Source organism: Grus americana, chromosome 3 (genome assembly GCF_028858705.1).
Source record: "Grus americana isolate bGruAme1 chromosome 3, bGruAme1.mat, whole genome shotgun sequence".
Classification (NCBI taxonomy): domain Eukaryota; kingdom Metazoa; phylum Chordata; class Aves; order Gruiformes; family Gruidae; genus Grus; species Grus americana.
Window position 1 is genome coordinate 114,663,732 of NC_072854.1, and position 23,020 is coordinate 114,686,751.

Here is a 23,020-nt window from a genome sequence, read left to right on the forward strand (position 1 = left end):
TTGCAGAAGGCAAAGGCAGGGACTGGGAGAATGAAGAACTGACCACTGCAGAAGATCAGGTTTGAGACCATCTGAAGAACCTGAGGTGCACAAGTCCATGGGACCTGAGGAGATGCATCCATAGGTCCTGAGGGAACTGGCAGATGAAGTTGGTAAGCCACTATCTATCATATTTGAAAAGTTGTGGCAGTTCAGTGAAGCTCCCACTGACCGGAAAAGTGGAAACATAACCCCCATTTTTAAAAAGGGAAAAAAGGAAGACCCGGGGAACTACAGACCAGTCAGTCTGTGTCCAGCAAGATCATGGGGCGGATCCTCCTGGAAACTATGTTCAGGCACATGGAAAATGAGGTGATTGGTCACAGCCAACATGGCTTCACTAGCGGCAAATTGTGTCTGACAAATTTGGTGGCCTTCTATGATGGGGTTACAGCATTGGGGGATAAGGGAAGAGAAACTGATGTCATCTACCTGGACTTGTGCAAAGTATTTGACAATGTCCTGCACAACATCCTTGTCTCTAAAATGGAGAGAGATGGATTTGACGGATGGACCACTCGGTGGATAAGGAATTGGCTGGATGGTTGCACTCAAAGAGTTGTGGTCAGCGGCTCAATGTCCAAGTGGAGAACAGTGACAAGTGGCGTTCCTCGGGGTCAGTACTGGGACCGGCACTGTTCAACATCTTTGTCAATGACATGAACAGTGGGATCGCATGCACCCTCAGCAAGTTTGCCGACGACACCAAGCTGTGTGGTGTGTTCGACACGCTGGAGGGAAGGGATGCCATCCAGAGAGACCCTGACAGGCTTCAGAGGTGGGCCTGTGAGAACTGCATGAAGTTCAACAAGGCCATGTGCACATGGGGTGGGGCAACCCCAAGCACAGCTACAGGCTGGGTGGAGAAGGGACTGAGAGCAGCCCTGCGGAGAACAACTTGGGGGTGTTGATGGACAAGGAGCCCAACATGACTCGGCAATGTGTGCTTGCGGCCCAGAAAGCCAACTGTATCCTGGGCTGCATCAAAAGAAGTGTGACCAGCAGGTCGAGGGAGGTGATTCTGCCCCTCTACTCTGCCCTCACAAACATCCAGCTCTGGAGTCCCCAGTACAAGACAGACATGGAGCTGTTGGAGCAAGTCCAGAGGAGGGCCACAAAGATGATCAGAGGGCTGGAGCACCTCTCCTATGAAGACAGGCTGAGAGAGTTGGGGTCGTTCAGCCTGGAGAAGAGAAGGCTCCAGCGAGACCCTAATTGCAGCCTTCCAATACCTGAAGGGGGCCTACAGGAAATCTGGAGAGGGACTGTTTAGAAGGGCATGTAGGGTTTGGACAAGGGGTAATGGCCTTAAGCTGAAGGAGGGTAGATTTAGATTAGATATAAGTAAAAAAATTCTTCACTGTGAGGGTGGTGAGGCACTGGAACAGGTTGCCCAGAGAAGTTGTGGATGCCCCATCCCTGGAAGTGTTTAAGACCAGGTTGGATGGGGCTTTGGGCAACGTGGTCTAGTGGAAGGTGTCCCTGATTGGAACTAGGTGATCTTTAAGGTCCCTTCCAACCCAAACCATTGTGTCATTCTGTGATTTTAATAGATAGTGCAGGAAATGTTCTGAATGCTATATCAAAAAATGTGATGCTTCAGTGTAAAATGAGCATTGCTTGCAGCAGAAAACTTTGGCTCTCTGAGGCATGCAGAGGGCAGGTGCCAGATAGCAGTGATCATCCATTTTTAACCCAGCAACACTTACAGCCCTACTGACAGGTTGATTCGCACTAGAAGTAAATTCAATATGCATGAAATGACTCTTGTTCTTCAGTGGAGAGCATGAAGAAAGACTGTCAGACAAGCTAATCTCTCATAGTTTTCAACATCATTGAACTGTCATTTCTGCTGGGCTTTGCCAGAGTGTTTCATATATCCGTTGTTTCCCAAAACAGACAGATTTTGCTAGCTTGGATGATACAGGAATTTTTGCCAGGAAGAGAGAGGCTGAGATGCCTTTACCAGCCCTTTGCTGTTGTGGTCCTTTGCTGAGCTCCAGATGCAGAGCTTCATCTCTGGTTAGAGATGAAAGGAAGGTATTTTGGTGACTGATTAGGTTGCATCTCTGAATGCAGCAATGGAATCAGCACTTGCCCTGGGCTGGGAGCACATTTGCTGCGTGGGATCCTACTTTCTCTGCAGATAAACCCGTTTATGCCCCTAGATCTTTCATTTCAAAAGTAGTGATTCAGGATGGCCCTAGGCACCACTGTGTCACACAGCTGCAGTTAGAAAGTAGCCCAAACTAGGGTTTTCCTTTTTTTTTTTTTTTTTTAATTGTCCCTCTACAGAGCTGGCAAAGCATTCACTCCTTCTAGGCATGTGTGAAGACTCAGTAAGATTCCTAAAACTATTCAGAGAAAAAAAACCTGAATGTTCTTTCCCAAGACTGTGGATGAAAGATATCTACATTGAGCAACCTCCTCCTTCAGCTGGGGACTCACTGAGGAGTCTGCCTTAGGGATATGTAGTCAGTAAGGCTGCATGTCCTCCACAAGCTCTTGCAGAGGAGTTTAGCAAAAATGAGATTCTGAAGTGGGGCAAACTGGAGGAGCCCAACCACCACGATGATCTGGCAAAATGAGTCCTATGTCCCATTTGTAGAGAGCTCTGTTTTTTTTTTCTCTACTGTGCTTCAACCATCCACTCCCTAAGTTATCCTGGATATCAGTACTGGAGAATTTAGGTTATTACCTTACATTTTTAATGTACCTTTTTTCCCCTTGGAAAAAGTGTTTTTGGGGTCCTCAGGGCAGCCAGTGAGTCTGTACAGATCTAGAAGGTGCTGAAGAATGGTGGTCTCATTCTGTAGCTTGAGGTGGTTGGCTCTCTGTGTAAGTGAAAGCACCACATGAATTAGCCAACATTTGCATATTTTTTTCCTGGTGTGGGGCTGCCAACAGTATATAGTAGGCAGACTTTCGGGCTGTTAGGAATTTGTTAGTTTTATTTGTTAGACGTGTTTAATGAATGATTGCCAGATGGATTTCAGCCCACACCCCTGCCAGAGCATACGCACCAGAATGTTCTCTTTGCCATCATACCAGGACCACCTGCAAGAGGTAACTTTTCTGTGTGGCCTGATGCATGTTTTGTGGAGGACCTAGTAAGCACACCATTTTATATGGATGAAGTTGACCACAGTGTTGCTGCATGCAGAATTTTGAAAACTAACTGTCCCCATGTTTTCTGAAAGTGTGACTTTAATGTATACAGTTTAACAAACATACGGGGAGATTAGTGATAACTTAAGGTAATACATTCAGCTAAAAATAACTTGCAACACCATTTAAATCCACGTGGGTTAATCTGGACATATTAAAGAGCGGTTTCTGAGTCTGGAATTACCTAACTCGGCTGTGATTATTTTGTTTCATTTCCAGATTAACTAGAGATATTTATCTAAACTGAGTGGCTGCTGAGATTTTAAAAGTTGGAGCAGAAAACTTTGCAGTCAGTTTAAAAACACAATTAATTGCTTATCCTTTCAAAACCGATTCTATCCACAGTCTCACACCTGCCCAACACCACGACCAAAGTCTACAAACACTTGTCCACTTGTGTGTCTTGCATACGTGAATAGGTCCATGGGGCTCATTTTCATTAGCTATGACTTTGCTAACTACAAATCCTCTGCAGTACAAAGGCGACACCATATACACCTATTCCTACTTTGCGCTTTGAGATTCTTTTTGTCAAGCACTGATGTCCTTTTGTATGATGTTTGGGATTCTGGTTGTACAAGTTGTTAGATACAAATTTCCTCTTAGTCTGGTAGGAGCACCAGTTTGCATAATAGATTGTCTTATCACATCTGCAAGGTAATTGCTTCTATACTGGCTTCCAAGAAGGCCTCAGATTTGATCTATGATGGTCTGTGCATTGATAATGTCTCCAAGGAAGCGTACCTCTCTTACTGATGTACTGTGTGGATGACTGATGGTGTAGATCCAAAGTTAACTAGGCGTTCTCTTTAAAGGCGACATATGATATTATATTTGGGCAAAGAGGAATTTCCTGCATAATCATTAGAGGCAGCTGTATTACATTTTATGATTTCTCTGGCATTTATGCAGAGTTATAGAAATACAGTTTAAATGCTTTAAATTTTTCCAGTTCAGTATTCTGATTGCATGTCCAGCTACTCATTTTCTAATAAACAGGATCTCAGTACAAAAAAATGTATGGGCTGTACAGCCTTTACTCCTTGACCTTCCCACCTTTGAATCTGCAGTTTCCTTAGATGCCTCCATGAAGCGTCTACAGCTGGTTAATCAGAGATTTGACATATCCAGCATCACATAGAATGGGTATGTGTATGGGAGCTAGGAAGAAAGTCATCCTCTGAACTTGCTCCGTCTTGTATTTTCTTCCATAGCTCTTAGAAAAGGGTCTTCCTCTTCTTAATCTCTCTCTGTGGAGAAAGAGTGTCGCTTTCTCATTTGTGCTGCTGCACCTATCTGAAATGCTTTTTCCACATCCTAGCCATAGGTTGCTCCCTGTCTTAATCTTGTCTGAAGTTTGGCCCTTTCACTTTCAGCTGTCTCCACAGACTGTTGGTGGCAGTCTGTGTAACAAGCACTTAGATTATGAAAAAAGTATATTTTAAAAAAGAAGGCCATGTCTGAAGTTGAAAAGAAATATGGAAAAGAAGAAGAATTATTACAATGAGAAAAAGTGAAAATTCCAGAGAATCAAGGTCATCATTTATGAAGGGCATCTTAAATTAACAGCTGGATTATTTGGTAAGAAATCATAGAATCATAGAATCATTTAGGTTGGAAAAGACCTTTAAGATCATCAAGTTCAACCATTAACCTAACATTGCCAAGTCCACCACTAAACCATGTCCCAAGCACCACATCTACACATCTTTTAAATACCTCCAGGGATGGTGACTCAACCACTTCCCTGGGCAGCCTGTTCCAATGCTTGACAACTCTTGCAGTGAAGAAATTATCTAATCTAAACCCCCACTAGCTCAACTTGAAGCCATTTCCTCTTGTCCTGTTGCTTGTTACTTGGGATAAGAGACCAACACTCACCTGGCTACAGCCTCCTCTTAGGTAGCTGTAGAGAGTGATAAGGTCTCCCCTCAGCCGCCTTTTCTCCAGACTAAACAACCCCAGTTCCCTCAGCCACTCCTCATAAGACTTGCCCTCTAGACCCTTCACCAGCTTCATTGCCCTTCTCTGGACATGCTCCAGCACCTCAATGTCCTTCTTGTAGTGAGGGGCCCAAAACTGAACACAGTACTCGAGGTGCGGCCTCACCAGTGCTGAGTACAGGCGGACAATCACTTCCCTAGTCCTGCTGGGCACACTATGTGATGTTTATTTTAAAAAGAGAGGGACAAAGGCATTCTTTACCTCATTAGTGCTGCAGGATGTTCTATACAAGCATAATTATACTTTGCAAAAAGGCTAGGGAGACCACACAGGAAGGGTACTGAAGGAGTGGAAAAGGTACAGGAGACACTAAGCATGATAAAAGATCGAAAGTTGTTATTTATGGACAAAGTACAGGCTGCTTCTTTTTTTTTTTTTTTTTTTTTTTCTAAGAAGAGAGAAACTGGGGCCACTAAGAGATGTACACAATTCTCAAGGATATCAAAAGGTTAATGACAAAACTCATTCAGACCATTGCAAGCTGGCTAACAGCAGAATTGGTAATAAGCTTGGAAAAAGCAGAAATAATCCAGAGTTTTATGATACAGAACAGGGAACTGCTGTCTGTAGTGTGTGAGCCTCCACCATCAATACCCATCTTTTGTCTTGCCTCCACAGGCTGAACTGCATTGCGGCTTCTGCATTTCAGGAATGTAACTCCTGTCCTTGACCTCGTCTGCAGATAAATACAACATGCCCCTTACTGCTGAGTGGTTTGGGAAGAATTTCAGCCAGGCAAGAGAGGGGAGATAAAGGAAAGACAGGTGAGGATGTTTTTCATCTGCTCATTTTGAACCAGCCTGCTTGACTTTACCTACAAGATTTTGGGCAGTGGGGTTAAGTGGGGCAGGGTAGGAGTACCTAGTGCCTCCGGGGGTGGCATAATTAAGCTGGTCACAGGAGAGCAAAGGGGCTGTGACATGAGGCTGCCACCCAGGGAACGGGCCTTTTGGGTACCCCTTCTGGCATAGAGCCTGGAGGGGAGGCACTCGCTGTCTGGCTGCAGCATAGCAGGGTCTCACCATGTACAAGTGTGGGCTCCAGCCACAGCAGGAGAATGGGAGAATAAAGAATCCATAAATAAAAGACGTGGTGGTGAGTTAACCCCGCCCCTGTCTCTACAGATTACCCTTGGCAGCAGAGCTGGTATGAAGCTGCTCTCTGGGGGGGCAGGCCCTGGATTAGGAGGTAGAACGGGGCAGATGCCTGCACACAGCTCAGCGCCTTGGGCTGGGACCTGGCCTGGGCTAGGAATGCTGCGCAGGGAAGCTGGTTCATAGGTAAGTGCTAGGCTGGCCTGCTTGCCTTGGCCAAAGCCAGAGTGTTAACAAAACATGAGTCCACCAGAGCCCACCCTAAAATCTACTTCTTTTGCTCGTAAGAACAAACTGTGATGTTTTTATCCTAGTGCCTTAAGCACAGCTGGGAGTATTGCTGAAATTACATGATTTCGTTACAGGCTATAATAGTAACTGGGCTATCTAATTCTGCAGTGTGGGAATCGCCTTTTCTCAGCTGCCAGTCTCAAAGTTGAGCTTTCATTGCACAAATAAAATGGAGTATTCCTTCTCCCCATTCCCAATTGTCACCAATATCTAGCAGAGGGAATATTTAAAACATTTTTTCCCTTCAATACAGAATGGCTGTTGGGTGTCGTCAGATCATGTGAAAAAGCAGCTGAGTGGAATTTTTCCAGCAACAAACAAGAAACAAAAGAAGGGAGGATTAAAAAATGGTTTTGTTGCTGCATGTATTTTTATAATGTGCTATGGTACATGGTTTTTTTAATTACTGTTAGGATGTGAAGAAACAAAGAAAAAGAGCAGACAAGTGTGCTGCCATAGAACTTGGTGAGCATTACTTGTTACAGAACTGAATTTTAAGGCATCACACATCAGTTAGTGACATGTATTGAGGACCAGGAGGATGGTACTTTACCTGGATCTACTGAGGTCAGTGTGAATTCTCCACTCGTTTTGTTAACATGGGATCAAACTTTTGATGGGATCTAGAAATACAAGTTTAAAATGTAGCGGGTGAGGGTAACCTCATGTGAATAGCCCATTGTCTCAAAAAGCAGAATGCTCTTGCAAATTTGACATAATCCAATTAGTTGATTTCCTCAGTGACATTTCTGCAAGCTCATATACAGAAGGACAGGGAAACTGAGATTTATAATGATAGCTATTTCTAGCAAAGGTCATTTCTTTATTGGTGAACAACCTGTCCTTAGTCATGCTGAAGACGAGGCGTTGAAGGATAAGGGAGAGGCTGTATAGCTTTAAAGCTTAACAGTGAATAACATAAATAGAGCATAGATCATCTTTCTACTTGGACCAGGAGGCTTGCAATCTACCACCATCAGGCCAAAGCCAAGGAGCTGGAGTAAAAAAACAGAAAAAAATAAATATTGGGATTTCTGTGGAGATTGTGAAGGAGGCTGCATATTTTAGTGTCACCATGGGGGGGGGGGGGGCAGGGAGGGGGGAAGGGAGCCACAGAGCACAAGCATGTATTTTTGGATAGTAAGGGTGTCCTTGGTGGAACCAGCTGCTTATAAAGAACCGGGTCAGATTGCTCTGGGGACTCCCTGGGCCAACTTCCCAATTTGTGCAGCTCTTGGCATCCTGCTCCATGCCATTTCCAGAATGACAAAGATGAGGGCATGCTCAAATACACACAAATATACTTTCTCAGCTTTCCTTCCTTAGGTAAGGGAGGCAGCAGTTTTGACAGGAGTATGGTTTAAATAGATTGGATCATACACATTATATATCTTGAAATAATAAAACAGCATCTGCCTATTCATCACATGGCTATTTTTCCTGCTTGCAGAAGAGAACATCTTTGACACAGTACATAAAATGATGCATCATTTTGTTCATAATCAGGAGGACCCTTCTGGGAGTCATGTGAGAGTTCAGCTATTGACCTTAAAAGTGAGTACTGGGCATTTTGGTGTAACTAGCTTTGCTTGTTTTCATCAAGCTCATACTGGATTAAGTAAAAATGTGACTATTTCCCTAGATTTTGGCTCAGATCCTGGACCGTGCTCTATAGTTGAGCTATGGTTTCTGCTGGATCACTGACACAAATCAGGCTTACGGCTCGCAGGACCTGTCATGAGAGCTTTCCAATATGGTAATGAAGTCAACAAGGGTTTCCTCCCTGATCCATCAGAGTGCTCTGACCAGGGGAGAGGGTATGGGGTTCTTCATCCATGCCCCTGCTAGTCCCTTTTTGCTAAATATTGGTTCCTTTGGGCTGAGCTGCCAACAGAAGTTACAAGGGCTTTTGTGTTGGTCTGGTCTAGGACTCAGTCCAGTAGCCTGAGAACGCTGCGGTGGCCTCTAGCTTTCAATCTGCAGCTGAAGATCTTGCTCTTCTTTCCAGAGTAATTGCTCACACCCTTTGAAAAGCATTGCCCAAAATTGTAAGAGCTGAGGGTTGCTACTGTTAAAAGCTGTAAAATAAATAGATAATCTGTGGGATAATTGCCTGTGTTACAACTATCCCCATGCAATGAAGGTAAAGGCAGCCTTATGCTGTGTACTTCTTAGGCCTGGTGTAACTTGAATCCGAAAGCTATGAAGGAAATGGAAAATGTTAATAAATAATGATGTTTGAAACACAAGTCACCAAACAAACCACCACACCTTCTGCGTTTATTTCACAGGACAGAAAATGTCTATCTCTGTTTGAGGAAAAGAAAATCTTGGCCAAAGATACCTCTTAGGAATTAGCCTGGATGCTACATGGTGTTCAGAAGATAAATCAGAGAAGCTTACAGATTAACTCTCGGTAATATACACAGAATAAAGACAACTTTTGAAGTAAAATCAGTACAACTGACTACTTGACATATCCCTGGTATGAGGGACCAAGGATCTCCTCAGGGCCACTGGCATTTTAAATTACTTTGATCCACTTCACAGCTGCCAGATTTCCCTCTGGTATTTTCCAAATCAGAACCAAGCAGATGTGCACTCCAGGCTGCGTGTTCTCAGTCTGACATGTTCTGGAAATCCTGGCCTCGTTTCCCAAATCCTGACCAGGTGATCTGCACTTGAAAAACCAGTAATGTCTCCCTCAAGTGTGCTGAAATTACTCTGTGTGTGCAGAGCAGCTGCAAAACTGGGCTAGAAATCTTAGACAAATGTGCAAAATCTTCAAATTATAACTTCAAAAATATTCAGAAAAAAGAAGAACATTTCCAAGAAAATCTGTATGAGTTGTACAACTGTCTTTCACATTCCAGTGAAACACTTTAAGGAGGAAGATCACTGCCTCTTCCAGGACAGTTGCAGCTTGGATAAGTAAATCTCTCTTGAGAGAAGGCAAAGCAATGAAGACTCACACATTACAAGCAAAGGGCTGACCTTTTTAATAGCCCAAATATTCACCCTCTCCAAAGTAACTTAGTTCAGCTTAGGCCCATGGCCATCCGCACAGTCATTCCCTCATTCCTTCCACTGCAGCCACTGAATGCTGGCAGCCTCTGCGATATGCCAGCACAGAGAGAGGCAGCTTAGGGAAGAGAAGGAAAAGACTGGGATAAGGAGCTTGGTCCATAGAGTCCATGGATCAGGCTTGGACTCCATTTGGTTTGTCATGGGAAAGAACATAGAGGAAGACTGCAATGCCCTGAGGCTTCAATTTCACAGCTGCTCTCAGACCTCCGCTGCATTATCTTTCTTATTTCCCTGTGCTTCCATTTGGCAGCTGGCTTAATTTCTTACTTGCCTAGCCGATAGGTTTCGGATTAGCTCCTACAGCATCTCACACAACCACGGTATCCTGATTCTGGAATTCACTTGTTGCAAACAGTGCTTTGGGATCCAAGACTTAACGCACCTGTATGGGTGTAAGGTGAGGCTTCAGAAGGCAAGTGGGCAGAAAGCAGCATGGTATTTTCTCTTTGAACCAGAATGAATCATCATTTCATTTTAGATTAACGCTGGAACCTAGCACCAGAGCCTTACCTCTGACTCCTGACCCCCGCGAAGGGCACAGCACTGCAGGAGTGTTCAGCCAGCCTGTCATGGGAAATTCCCAGCCCACCTCCCACGGGGATCACCCCCCTCGTTGCTCCCTTTTCCCCGGTGGATACTTTTACATGAAACTGTGCAGAACATCCAAACCCTGGTGTTTGGGTGAAGTTCACAGAGCACATAATGAAGTTAAATCAGCGAAGAAGTATCATCCTGCCTGCGTTATTTAATTTCCTATTTCATGTCCATTAAAGTTCCCATGCCCATAAGAACTCCAGGGCAGCTCTAGGACCAGGGCCCGCGCTGCGGGATGTGGGTCAGGCTTGGCGCTGGACCCCGCCGCCGTTACCGTCCCTCGCGGTGGTTTTCCTCCCCTCGCACCGCCTCGATCCGCCCCCTGCGGCCGCTCCCTCCCTTCAGCCGCCCCGCGCCCACCTGACAGGCGGCATCTGGGGCTCCCTCCTGGGCTCCCTCCCGCCCCGCCGCTCCTCGCGGCCCTTCCCGGCAGCGCAGCCCGCCCGCGCCCGCCATTCCCAAGCTCTCAGACGGCGACAGCGGCTTCCCAGGGCCGCTGCCAGCCACCGCTGAGCCACACCCCTCCCCTGACAGCCTGCCCCACGCCCACGCAGCGACTTTAGGAAGCGCTGCCGCCAATCGCCGGACCCGTTTGCGGTGACAGGCGGCCGTACTCACCTATCGAGTAGCTTCTCACAAGGAACCCCGCCTTCTCGGGCGCTGAGACCAATCAGAAAAAAGATTGGGGGCGGGAGAAGAGGTTTTCTCTGATTACCTCTCCCTGTTGCGCGAGGATCGTTCCTTTCGCCCACAGGTGATTGACAGGGGGTAGCAGCCAGTGGGCTGTGGAGGACGCAAGATAAGGCCAATGGCGGGGCGGGGGCGGGCTGCGCCGGGGGGCGGGGGGAGCGGCGGGCTGGGTTGAGGGGAGGCGAGGCAAGGCAAGGCGCAGCGCCGGCAGGAGGGCGATGGTGGCGGCGTGAGGAGTGGTGGACCTGGGCTGGCCGTCTGGTCGAGGGGAAGTGGCGTGTGCCCGGTGCTCGCCATGAGGCTACCGGAGGACGGGGACAGTCGCAGGGCGCTGCTGTCGGCGGGGCTGCCGCAGTAATGGGCAGCGGCAGAGCTGCCTCTCGCCTGCCGTGTGGTACCCGTGTCCGCCCGGTGGGGACCGCCCGTGAGGAGCCGGGGACAGGTGAGTGCCGCGGCGCGGAGGGAGCGGTCCGCGCTGCCCCGCATCTCTTTCCCTCCCGCTCCCTGAGCCACCTCTCCTCCCCTTTGCTCCCCGCCGTTGGTGTTTTAATTTTTAAACCCCAACGGCTCCTGGCCAACGGCTGCGGGGGGGGTGGGGTGGGGGTGGTGCGGGGGGCGCTGCCCCTCGGGCTGGGCGCTGAGGTGACAGGGGCTGGTGAGGTGGAGCGGAGCGCTCCTCGCCCCGGGGCTCCGTGGGGACGGCCCCCTCCAGGGGGACATTCCGGGACCCCAGATTGCCTCCTTGCCAGCTTTGATGCCATCCTACCCAGCCTTCTCGCCATGTGCGGCCACCTTTTGCTTCCTCATATTCCTAATGAAGAGGCTTTTTCCTCCGCACCCAGCAGAGATGTTGCTTTCCTTTGGATGGGGAAGACCCATCTGGGTTTCTCTCTTTTCATCTCCCTGATGAGCGCTTCTCAGTTCAGGATGGAGAGGCATTTCCATTTCAATATGATGCAGCAAGGAAGATGGGGAATCTTGGGCAGCCAGGGTTCAGGAAATGCCCCTTCCTCTTTCATCCTCCTCCTCACCCTGGCACAGGCATTTAAGTAATAACGCTCCCTTGCCAGCTTCTTGGCTGTTTCTTCTCCTTGGAAAGAGGGGGGTGTGTGTGGAGAGGAAACAACTGTTACACCTTTTGTCATCAAGACAAAGAACTTGTCTTCATCTCCCTGTGTCCCTCCCTCTGGGTTGCATATTGGCAGCACCTCAGCCACTTTGCATTGCTTCCTGGAGATGCTTCATAAGGATTCGGTGTGGCCCTGACCTGCCCTTTTTTGTTGCTGTTGCCAATTATGATGGTGCTGATAAAAGGACATGTTGATATGTTTCCAGACTCGTGGTTTGAATTCCTGAAATTGCTGCAGCATTCTTATTTATTTATTTAATTGAAGGGGAGGATGACACCAGGAAGGGGGTTTGTTGTAATTGTTTGAAAGGTACGAGATCATGTGCAATTGCAGCACTGTAGTAGGTAGTATACTAACCAATGCTTTCTCCCCCATCTTATTTGTCTTCTAGTCTGGCAGTGTCTGCATCCTCTGCTGTGTGAGGAATGATGATACCATGAGAGAACTTCCTTTCAATTACCTGTCTGCTCCTATTGCATGCTGCTCCTGGCTGGTGATGAGCCATTCAGCTTGACTGGATTTACCATGAAGAAGGGAGAGGCAGAATATGAATTGTAGACATCCCATCAAGCTTCTTGAGCACTGTTTTTACTGTATCTGTATATAAATTTGCTAGTACTGAGCACATACACTCTTAAACCTACATTGGTATTTGCAGAGTTGCTACTGTGTAAGAGGACTGGTATTTCTCACCATCATGGCTTCAGTTTGGAAAAGACTGCAGCGTGTTGGGAAACATGCATCCAAGTTCCAGTTTGTGGCCTCTTATCAGGAATTGATGGTTGAGTGCACCAAAAAATGGTAAGAAGCAGCTCATGTTTCCCCACAAATGGTAGAGTAAATTGGTGGTGCTGAAATGGGATGTTGCTTGTTTTGTTTTGTTGGGTGTGCATGCACTGGTCTTGCCTCCCCTCGCTTTCTCTTGCCTGCCCATTGAAGCAGAAGCAGCTGTGTGGGGTGCTTGTCTGTCTTGATGAGTGCTTTGCTGCATGCTTATCTTGGACCTGTTGGTTTTGTTCTGTACTCTGATTTTCTTAGCTGGTGGTGTTGTTATCATGCAGAAGATAGTGCATTTATTAGCTTGGCATCTGTGACTTAGTGGTGCGGTTTTGGTTGCTGATGTGGGTTGTTTTTTTTTTTTTTTTTTTAATTTTGTTTCAATATTTCTCAAGAGCTGTTTTCCAACCTCCAACTCAACTCTGGGTGCTGAATGTTACCTGCTGACACTGTTGTTAGCTGACTGAGATGCTTGAGATCAGCCCTGAAAATGATGACTTTTTAATCTGGGGTGGATCCCCATTGTGATTTTTACTTTACCTGAAGATGTCTTGTCTCTTCTTTTCCTTCTTCCTTTCCATCTTTTAATGGGAAGAGGCAAGAGAAAGAGCCTTGGGAATTGTCTTAAGTATTTGTTTAGTCAGACAAGAATTTTGTGCGGTGATGGTCCAGTTGGATGGCTTTGGAGCTCACTAGACAGCAGTTAACAGTTAATGGTATGAGTGTGGGTCATCTTCCTTCCTGTGCAAAATGAGCTTAAATAAATCTGCTAGGCAAGACTAGAAGCTGCTTTTAAATAGCCAAGCAAAGATTTCCATTATACAAATACTTAAGTGCTGGTTTATATGTTTGGAATATTGACCTTACTGTCATAATTCCTCACATTAGCATGAGCCGGTAGTGTCAGGGGACAGAGAAAGTACTTTCCAGACCTCGTGGACTGAGATGTTCAAATTGCCTTGTAATAAACTGCAGCCTCCTCTCTAATACTTGGGCTTTCTTCTTGTTGGCAAGTTTGGCACTTACATTGGCTGCTTTTGCTGGTTATGAGTAATTGCCTCTACAAATCTAAATTCTATCTGTTGGAGTTGGAAATCTCTGTCAAATATGCTGGAAGGCTGCTCGCTGCTTTGTCTTAAGGAACACTGTCACATTAAAAATTTTTTTAACAAGTTATTTTGCCTAAAATGTTTTGTAAGATTCTTAAGAATCAGAATTGTTTTGGAAGTCGAACTTTCACAGAGTAAACTACAAATAAAAACACTTTAAAAGTTGAAAGAGGCTATCGTGATTATCTCATGGGATCTACTGTGTAGTCCAGGCCAAAGAGTTTTTTTCCACAATAATTTTTTGGGTTGATTTCAGCAGTTATCTTTTACTTTTTTTTTTAATGCTTTATTTGCATAAACTAGCCTGTTTTGGCTTTCATTTTCGCTTTGATTCACTCCTTGCTTGAGATGTTGCAGAAGTGCTGAAGCACTAAAATATGATAATGCTGCAGAGGAATGTTCAGATTGGATCTGCAGTGAACTTTCACTCGATTTAAGAAAAACTCACACACAAAAGTTCTCTTGTGAACAATCTTGTTGTTGTAGAAACAATTAGCTTATTGTTTAATCATAAACTAGAATGCCCACCTAGCAAAATGCCTATGTATGTAGTAGTGAAACAGCCTTTCAAAACCTCAGATATGCAACTAATTTAAAAGAAATAGGTTATCTTTCTGAATCTTCATTTTACGTTCTTCAATTTAAATATAGGCAAGATCAGTGTTGGTTATGATGAAGCAACAGTATGGTGGTGAAATGTGGATGAATTCTAGGAAAAACAATGGGGAAAAAAATCACAGGTTTTTTTTGTAGGCTTTTCTGTTCTGCTTCCTCTTGTTTGGAGAACCTTAACAAAAATGTTCTTTAAGCATGCAAGCGAAAATAGATATTTCTGCCATAAGTGTAACTCCTATATGAAACAAAAGGGTAAATATATATTTTGAGAACCTTCAACTAAGGCTTTCCTTAACTTTGGAGAAGATACAGTTTTGCACGTAGTGACAGAATCATGGCTTCCTCTATTTCTAGAGCTTGTCTCTGAGTTTGGCCTGTGTGAGAACAAAACAGAAATGAACTCCATATGCTGTTCTTGCTGAAAGCACTCAATATATATTAAGTGTCAGTGTTCTAGTCTGTAGTTGGTTTGATTGAAATGTAGTAAGCAGTAAGTTATTTTAATGTACTGGCATTTTAACAATGCAGCATTTCTGGAGGAAAAGAATGCTCCATTCATATTTTAAAATAAATGACAATGCAGTCATAAACACACTTGAATTGAGATAATGTGTGTGAGCAAGGATTGTGCATGACCAACAGAGGCTGTGTGCCTGTCTGTGAACTGCTGTCTTGTGTTTACATTTGTCTAACTCTTCAGAAAATAACATGTGTTTTAGAATATTTTTGTAACTGATTGTGTTCGGTTTGCAACATTGGGTGTATTTCTGGTTGGCTTTAATACTTTGTCTCCTCTGAACTTGTATTGATTTGATTTTTTTTTTAACTTAGTGTTCAAAATAGCTCTTGCTCTTTTTTCTGTAGTTATGCTGGCTGTGTGGGAAGTCCCTACCACTCTGGTGTTGCTGCTTCACCCTTTGAAAGGATTATCCCTAGGTACAGCAGCATTTGTCCAGCACAGGCTGAAACTCTGCTTGCTTTTTCTGCTCTCTATAATTTCTGATTCTTTTCCCTATTAATGACTAAAGACAGACACTCTCAGATGATTGATTTTCATTGGTGATGCATTTGCGGGGGCAGGTCATGATGGAGTGCCCAGTGTTGTCACTGTTTCATTAGAAAAACCTTATTTTCAGGTAATTAACAGGACTGAGTTGCTTCTGTGGCATTCTGGCTGCTCCTGCTGACCCACACCTAATTATTGTGGCTGCTCAGTACCTTTGAAAAATTGAGCAGTTAGTTCATTTAGAGCCTTTTATTAAAAATAAATAAACAAATGTAGTCTTGGTCTTTAATATGGATTAGTGACTCCTGCTACGTAATGCTTTGCATTAATCATATAAGCACTTGGTTTTTTTTGAAAGGCGCTTGCTTGGCAGTGCTGGAGTGTGTCACCCTCTGCTTACCCTTGGAATAAGCTGGGGCAACACAGGATTTTTCCACCCGGCCTCACCAGTGAGCTGCAGTCCTGGCCTGGAAAGACTATGTGTGATAGAAGAGAATTAATTTAGTCCCTGTACTCAGTGCAGAGCCATTGAATAAAACCAGAAATCAGTCTCATGCATTTTACTTAGGCTTCTACAAAATAAGTTGTATTTGCTACTCCGTGCTGTGGGAGCAGACCGTTGCTGTGTGGGGTAGGAGTGTGTTGGACATTGCTGGCAGGTGTAATGCTGTGACTTGCACAGGGGACCCAGTTCAGGTGTCTGAACACTGGTGTCTAGTGCTGTTTGAGATGCCTTTGGGTTTTCTGCCAGTCCAGCTGCCAGTTTGGAGAACCCCAGGCCTCCTGTTTATCCTGTGTGAAGCCTGCCAGCCTGGCATGTGTCTCTTGTGTACCCTGGGGCTTCTCAGCTGCTGGAGGCCTCTGTTCAGGCAACTGAGTCACGGCTTGTCTGAGGCACAGGCTCAGCAGAGGGGCCTCATAGCAGCAAAAAGGTCTTTTGGACCAGAGATCAGTTCTAGTACTTGGACCTGAAACTGTGATAGCTGTTTTACAGAACTGCTGAAGCACCTAATGCTGAACCCATGAGCTGTCTAGAATGGCTTTTATGTTTCCTTATTTTTGTGTGATGTCTTGCAAGTCAGGAACCCAACAGGTGCTTCAAGTGTTGTATTGACTGTTTTCCACAGAGAATGGCCTAACTCTTAGAGAGCTGAGGTTTCTAACATGATGTCCGTTAGATGCTTTTATGAACAAGAAAGCTGCTCGCTTGAATGTAGGTGCTAACTGCTTAAAAATCCTGAAAAAGAGTAAACATCAGAATGGAGATAAAGAAATATGTTATTTTTTACAATGTTTGTAATATCTGTCATATATATGAACTGCTTCGCTTTTAAATCCAGCGAGCCATGATGTTATAAAAGGGTTAAACTTTTCTTGTATGCTGCCTTAGATGAAGACAGGCTTCATTTCCATGAGGAAAGTTACCTATTTTTATATAAATTAGGTATGGTCTGAAGTAGGTTCTGTATTTTCAAATATACATCTTTCTTTTTTGGAAATGAAGTAATGCTTAATTTATTTTTTTCCTTTCAGAAAGGCTTTAGCCATCTGTTTTTCTCTTCTATTGTAGTTTCATAACTGGATGCTGCAAGAATTTTAATATTTGGCATGCACTGTGCATGGGAGAGAAATGAGCTTTTTGAGATTCCATGGTTCACACCAGTCTGCTTGCCTTCTGGTCGCTGCTTTCAAGCAAACTCTTCAGTGCTGAAGGCCACCAAAGAACTGGAGTTAACTGCTTGCTGTAGAAATCCTTGGGGGTTGCCTGTACAGGGTCAGGCTGTCAAATTGCTCAGTTCGTTTCCTTGTTTTGCATGGCTGTTAAGAGGGGATTTTGTGAGCACCTAAGTGCTTTTAATTATTAAAGATGATTGCATTGAAACTTGACAAAAAGATACAGTTACAGGTGAATTCAGGATCTCTTTGAGTTAGTTTTACTGTGAACCATGCTTTTTGTTGTGGGCTTGCTCTTCTCAGCTTTTGGTGAGATTTGCATTTGTACATTAGCCATGTTGGTATACTGTAACAAGTATAGCTTGTGCAAGGAAAGCATGATGCAATTTCTCCTGCTTTTTACCTTTTTTTTTTCTCCTTCTTAAATTATACTGTGTCTTTACTCTTCATTGAGATCTCTGATTTCACACCAAATAATCCCCATCTGCAAATACACTTCAGCATTTTCTTCTCCATTCATTTCCAGTTTTGACTGAGGACTTTTTGAGGGCTTAATTGTGTATCAACGTTATTCTTTTCAAATAATCACCGCCAGCTGCCTTACAGGTCAGTCTTGTCCCTTTCTTCCTACAGTCATTAAAACACACTTACTGTCCACACACAAAAGCAGTTCTCCTTTGCCACCTTGCATCTCTTTCCTCTTTGCATCTGAAAGAAAATCCTTAATTTCAGAAGTAGTATGTCTGCTCTTTTGGGTTCTCTATCAGTCCTGACTCCTTAACGCCAGCCACTTTCATTCCCTACCTTACTAAGCTAGTCTCCTGGCCCCTTTAATAGCCTTATGTCTGTTCCATGGACCACAACCTAGGGATTTCTCATCAAAATTGTTGGTGGCATATTGTTCAGTGAAGAGGTGGGAGTTCAATAGAAGAGTTATGGGTGTATGTGAAATCTTTATTGCTGCTGACTTTTTCAGATTGTCAGTGCTGCATATTTATACCCATTTTCTATTTGCAGCAACTCTAAAAGAGTGTTTGAAACTGTCCAGTGCCTAAAAGACCTCATTGGTAGGAGCAGGCTTGAGGTTTAGTATCTGTAAAGTAGCAAGATTTGGGTTTGTCATACATACTTGTTCTGAATTTTATTTCTCTTTGAGAGACAGAATTCTTTCAGCAATTAATTGACATACTTTACTGTCCCAGCAGTAACAAAAATAATTGTCTAAAGCAGAGAAGATTAGTTTATATCCAAGTTGTAGACAAATCCATGTTAATGGTCTTTCATTCATTTAAAGGGGTGAGGATGTCTCCTTGAATAAATAAAATAATTACCTTACATTCGAACAGCTTTATTTTGTGAGAGAGAAACTGCGTGTGTAACTTCCTCGCAGAGCTTTACAAATAAATAAAACCTGGCTCTGTTCCAGCAGGCACTGTGTTGCATGCATACAGTAATGTATGTGTACTGTTGCTTTGTACCTAGTGGACTTGAGCAGCAATAAAGAATTTTTTCAGGATTGGATCCCTGTGAATACTCTTTTCAGCTCCTTGTGTTATGAGGTTAAGTAAAATGAAATATTATGACATTGTGTAGGCCTTATCTGAGCTGAGGCTTCAGTCTCTTAGACTGCTCAGGCTGTATAGTGCCAGTCTGTTGCTTCAATTAGTTTTTAATTGGTTGGAGAGAGCAGAAGTCCCTTTCACAGCTTGGTGCGAATAAGGAGAGGAGGAGGAGGCCGGTAAGGTTGACTAAATCTGAGGAAACTCTTCATTTAAAACAAACCCTTCAGTTACTGTAGTAAAAGCATTCTGCTTGGGTGGCTTTCTGAGAATACAGGGACAGGGAGTTGTTTGTTTATTTCTAAAAGCTTTCCCAGTTTACTCTGAGTGTGTGAAGTGTGTGTTTGTTTCCCTTGCCCTTCTCTCTCCTTTTACTCCTTAGCCTGGCAGTCTGTTTGCTACCTTGCTGTGGGACACTCCCGAGCTGCCCTCTGCACCATGTCTGTTCTGCATGTCCTGGAGTGGACTCTGAAACACAGGAACTATGCAACTGAACTTTTGTTCCTTATTTTAAGATATGCACACAGCAAGAGGGTAAATAAAGCAGTCCTTGTTTTCTTCCTCTTATTCTCCTCATTTGAAAAATGTGTTTCTGCAGCATACAGTTTATATTAAGTGCATCACAGCCTCTCAGCTGGGAAGCTGTATATTTTGGCAGTTGACATATAGGGTAGTTGTGGCTTTTGGCACCTGGAAAGGCATTGCAGGGACTTGGGAGCTGTGGGTTAAGCACAAGCTAAAATTAGCAGAAACATAACTAACAGTGCTGTTGTCTAAGGCTCTGACTCATGAGGCTTTCTGAATTCAAGAGTGGAGCTGAGATGTCACTGTCCGTTAGCAGTAGTCTTCCTCCACTTTCCTCTGCCCTGAAGCAGAGGTAGGATGACAGTAAGGCTGCCTGGTGTGTTATTGTTAACTGCCATCAACTTCAGTTCAGATTTGTAGGGTGAGTGCGAACTGCAGCAGCTGAGGAGTGTACGCACCTCCCCTATGCTGCCCTGATGTAGTGGGGAGGAAAATCTGCCAGGGGGGTGAGATGAGCCACAGCTGTGGGCAAGAGCATCTTGAAGTGCTTCAGCTAAATCACCCAGATCCTGAGTCAGTGCCCTGTGCTGTCACTGTAGGGCTTCCAAATGCACAAGCCTTTGAGATGAATCAGAAGATGAATCTGAACTATAGTTTCCAGCTGCCTGCAAACCTGTAAAGATGAGCAGTGCAGCAGTAATTCTTGTGTACCTGTTGAGGTGCTCTTTGTAGTGGAGAGTCATTATTGAGTGTTCTTTTTTATTTCTATTTTATTATTATTTAAGGAGACTTTCTTGAGGATTACTCCAAAGCTATGGCCAGGCTCTGCAGCTGCTTAATTGTCTGCAGCTGCTGACTGTGATCTTTGTGGCTCTGTATTTATTTTAGCACAAACTGGTTTCGGGTTTTATTTCATGTGCAGACTCAGTCTCCTGCAGTCTTTCTGTAGGCTTTGTTTTGGGTGAGCTGCTATATCAGAGCCTACCAGTACACTAGCAGATTCAGTCTTTCTTTTCTAATAGATCTGTTTTGAAAAATGACTTTGCTGACCAAACTTCACAAGGGCAAAATAATTTCTAGTTCCAGAGGCAACTGAATTAAAACAATTGGGGGCATTTTAAGACACTGTTGTATCACATCAGTTTTGACTCCCATATTACTACCACTTGTTTACTTGGTGCCATCTCCACAAGCACCTGTAATGACCAGACACCCTTCATGTTCACTGCCTCCTCTTTCTTTACCCAAGAAGTAATGTTGGCTTCCTTGCTGCTGTCTGATGGTCAGAGTTGTCTGGGGCTACCGGATGGGTGACATTGGCTGTTGTGGTGGGAGATGTATGTTTCGATGGGTGTGCAGCTTTGCTGGGAGCATATATTCATCTCCACCTGTTGGGACAAGCCCATCAGTTTTCTTGTAGGCCAGGCAGACCAAAGACATTCCCTGAGTCGGCTCTAGGCCTTCCATTAGACGCGTTGCTGCCTGATGCCCTAAGATCATAGCTGTCCTGAGCTTTCTTCAGGGTTAAGACTAATGCACCGATGCCAGTGCTTTTAAATCCAGTGTCATAAACTGACTTTCCTCTCCCAGCAGTGCTTGGGAGAGTATTTGCATAGCCAATATTGTTAATATCAAAAGCCATATAAAATGAAGGAATTAGAGGATCTCGACCATTGAATACAGTTGGCAGCACTTTGTGTGCTGCCACTCAGCATGCACTGTGAACTTGCTTTACTTTCAGTGACTGCTCATTAAGTAAACTCTGAATCCCTTTGTTTATGGCAGTACATAGGAGGAGATTTAAAAGAACAGAAAAGATCTGTCAAAACAGCTTAATTCTCTTTTCCAGCAAAGATCTAACTCAGCAGCCTGTAAATTCCTAAGTCAACCTGTTGCTGATTTATCTGTGGTTTATTAGCAGAGGACTTAACCTTGACAGCTCCTGGTAACACCTGACATGATTATAGCTCTGGAGTCACAGCTCTAGCCATGTTGGCAGGAGGGTGAGTCTGTTTGGCTGTTCTTAACTGCTTTGCTGTATTTTCCTTCTGGTTGTACCTACTGTCTCTCGGAAAACTGATTTAGTGGTTTGTATCTTCCTGTAGGTAACCTGAGCAGTAGTTGTATAAAGCTGTGGAAAACTTTCAAGAGAACAAGATTTTTGAACTCCTCTTCCTTTTCAAGTGCAAATCTTAACTGCATAGAGTACTTGGAATAATTGTCTCTTAAGTCCAGCAAGTGAATAAAACCTCTCCTTATGTTCCTTTATCTTTGACATGTAAGAAAACTTTAAGAATGGGAAAGTCTTGACCAATTTCTCACCACTTCCTCTCATACCAAAAAAAGCAAAAGAATCTAGCACAGTGTTACTTTGTTTTGAGGTATATTTGGGATGGTTCCTATTTACTATTAACACTTTTTAAAAGATCCTTTTTAAAAATACCTGTGACAATTGTATTTTCATCCCCCTTTTTTGGGATTTGCCCATGTAGAAAAGGGAATTTTATAGGCTTTGCTTTTTCATTTTCTTGCTAAAATTGTTTACTTTCTTCCCCTTAGATGGCTGCTCTAAGCTCCAGTGTCTGCATACTTCTCAGAATACCAAGACATAGACAGTCTTAAAACAGTGAAGGAATTATTTTTCCTTCCCACAGATTCCTTTTTTAATGTAGTAAATAGGATTTTTTTTTCCCCATTTTGAACTGAAAGGTGACCAAGAGAAATTTTAACATCTTAAATTCTTATAGTGGCTGATGTAATCATGGGATTTTTTGACAGAGTATTGACAAAGTGCATAATGATCCATACTAGAATTGTAAACATCTAGTGCTTAAGACATGATGCCTTCTTTAGTCCGTGGCTGTAAGACTGTCCAGTGTGTTTGGGAGGAACTTCTCTTCCCTGCTGCCGGCACATCTCTTCCCTCTTTTCTAGGATAAATGCTGCACCAGCTGAAATCTAGCAGCTGTACAACAGGGGAGTGCCAGAATATGGTAATGTAGAGAGCTTGGTAAAGGATAGTGCGAGGGGACTGCCCCTGACATGTCATCTGCTACCTGTGGGCCTGTGGCAGCCTACGGTGCCATACTGCCTTGTCAAAGCCTGTCATACCTCTAGACCAACACTGTTGTCACTTTTCCTGAGAGCTAGGACAGCCCCTTTCTCTGGGCACATGACACTGCTGTGGTTGATGGGGCTGTACTGTCAGTGGTTATGACAAGTTAGCTTGCCATGTTGCTGTTTTTGAACCTTGTGCTTCTCCCTTATTTTTAGTTTTGTTTCATAGGGAAAAAGTTCTTGTGTGATGGTAAAACGTGTCTGAATTTTCTGTTTGGCCAGCAAATTGAGAATTGTGTTGGAAAGCTTCAGCAGACAATTTCAACCAAAGCTTATGGGGATGGGAACCTCCAGCTATTATTTCCATGGGTTTTGTGACAAAGGGCCACTGGATAGAAGAGAGGAGTCTTGATCAGACTCTATGGCTGCAGGTAAAAGGCCAGTCACTCTACCCTTTATTAGACACTGGACAATCTGCAAGGTGAAAGCTGCTGATAGCCCGACCTCTTTCCCTCTGCCTGGAACTATGGGTTTGTTTCAGTTTGTGCTTTCATGTGTCCCTTTGTGCGAGTGTATTTTTGGAGCTGGGAGCTGTTAGATA

General features: G+C 44.2%; 1 protein-coding gene and 1 long non-coding RNA gene across 21 annotated transcripts in view; both read left to right on the top strand.

Moving 5' to 3' along the window:
- Nucleotides 1-6,734: 6,734 nt before the first annotated feature.
- LOC129205234 (uncharacterized) lies at nucleotides 6,735-8,973 on the top strand. Its single transcript, XR_008576663.1, has 3 exons — nucleotides 6,735-7,163; nucleotides 8,047-8,150; nucleotides 8,888-8,973. It is a non-coding gene; the product is annotated as an uncharacterized LOC129205234 (long non-coding RNA).
- Nucleotides 8,974-11,133: 2,160 nt separating this feature from the next.
- The window catches only part of EHBP1 (EH domain binding protein 1), a 229,641-nt gene continuing 217,754 nt past the window's right edge, over nucleotides 11,134-23,020 (top strand). For 10 of the 20 annotated variants that reach the window (XM_054821276.1, XM_054821277.1, XM_054821278.1 and 7 more), the window contains exons 1-3: nucleotides 11,134-11,409; nucleotides 12,489-12,898; nucleotides 15,463-15,534. In XM_054821276.1, coding sequence (XP_054677251.1) covers nucleotides 12,795-12,898; nucleotides 15,463-15,534 — 176 coding nt within the window. In that variant the 5' untranslated portion in view covers nucleotides 11,134-11,409; nucleotides 12,489-12,794. Of the gene's footprint in view, nucleotides 11,410-12,488; nucleotides 12,899-15,462; nucleotides 15,535-17,804; nucleotides 17,885-23,020 lie in introns of all 20 variants that reach the window. The other 10 variants (XM_054821281.1, XM_054821282.1, XM_054821284.1 and 7 more) reach the window with 2 other exon arrangements.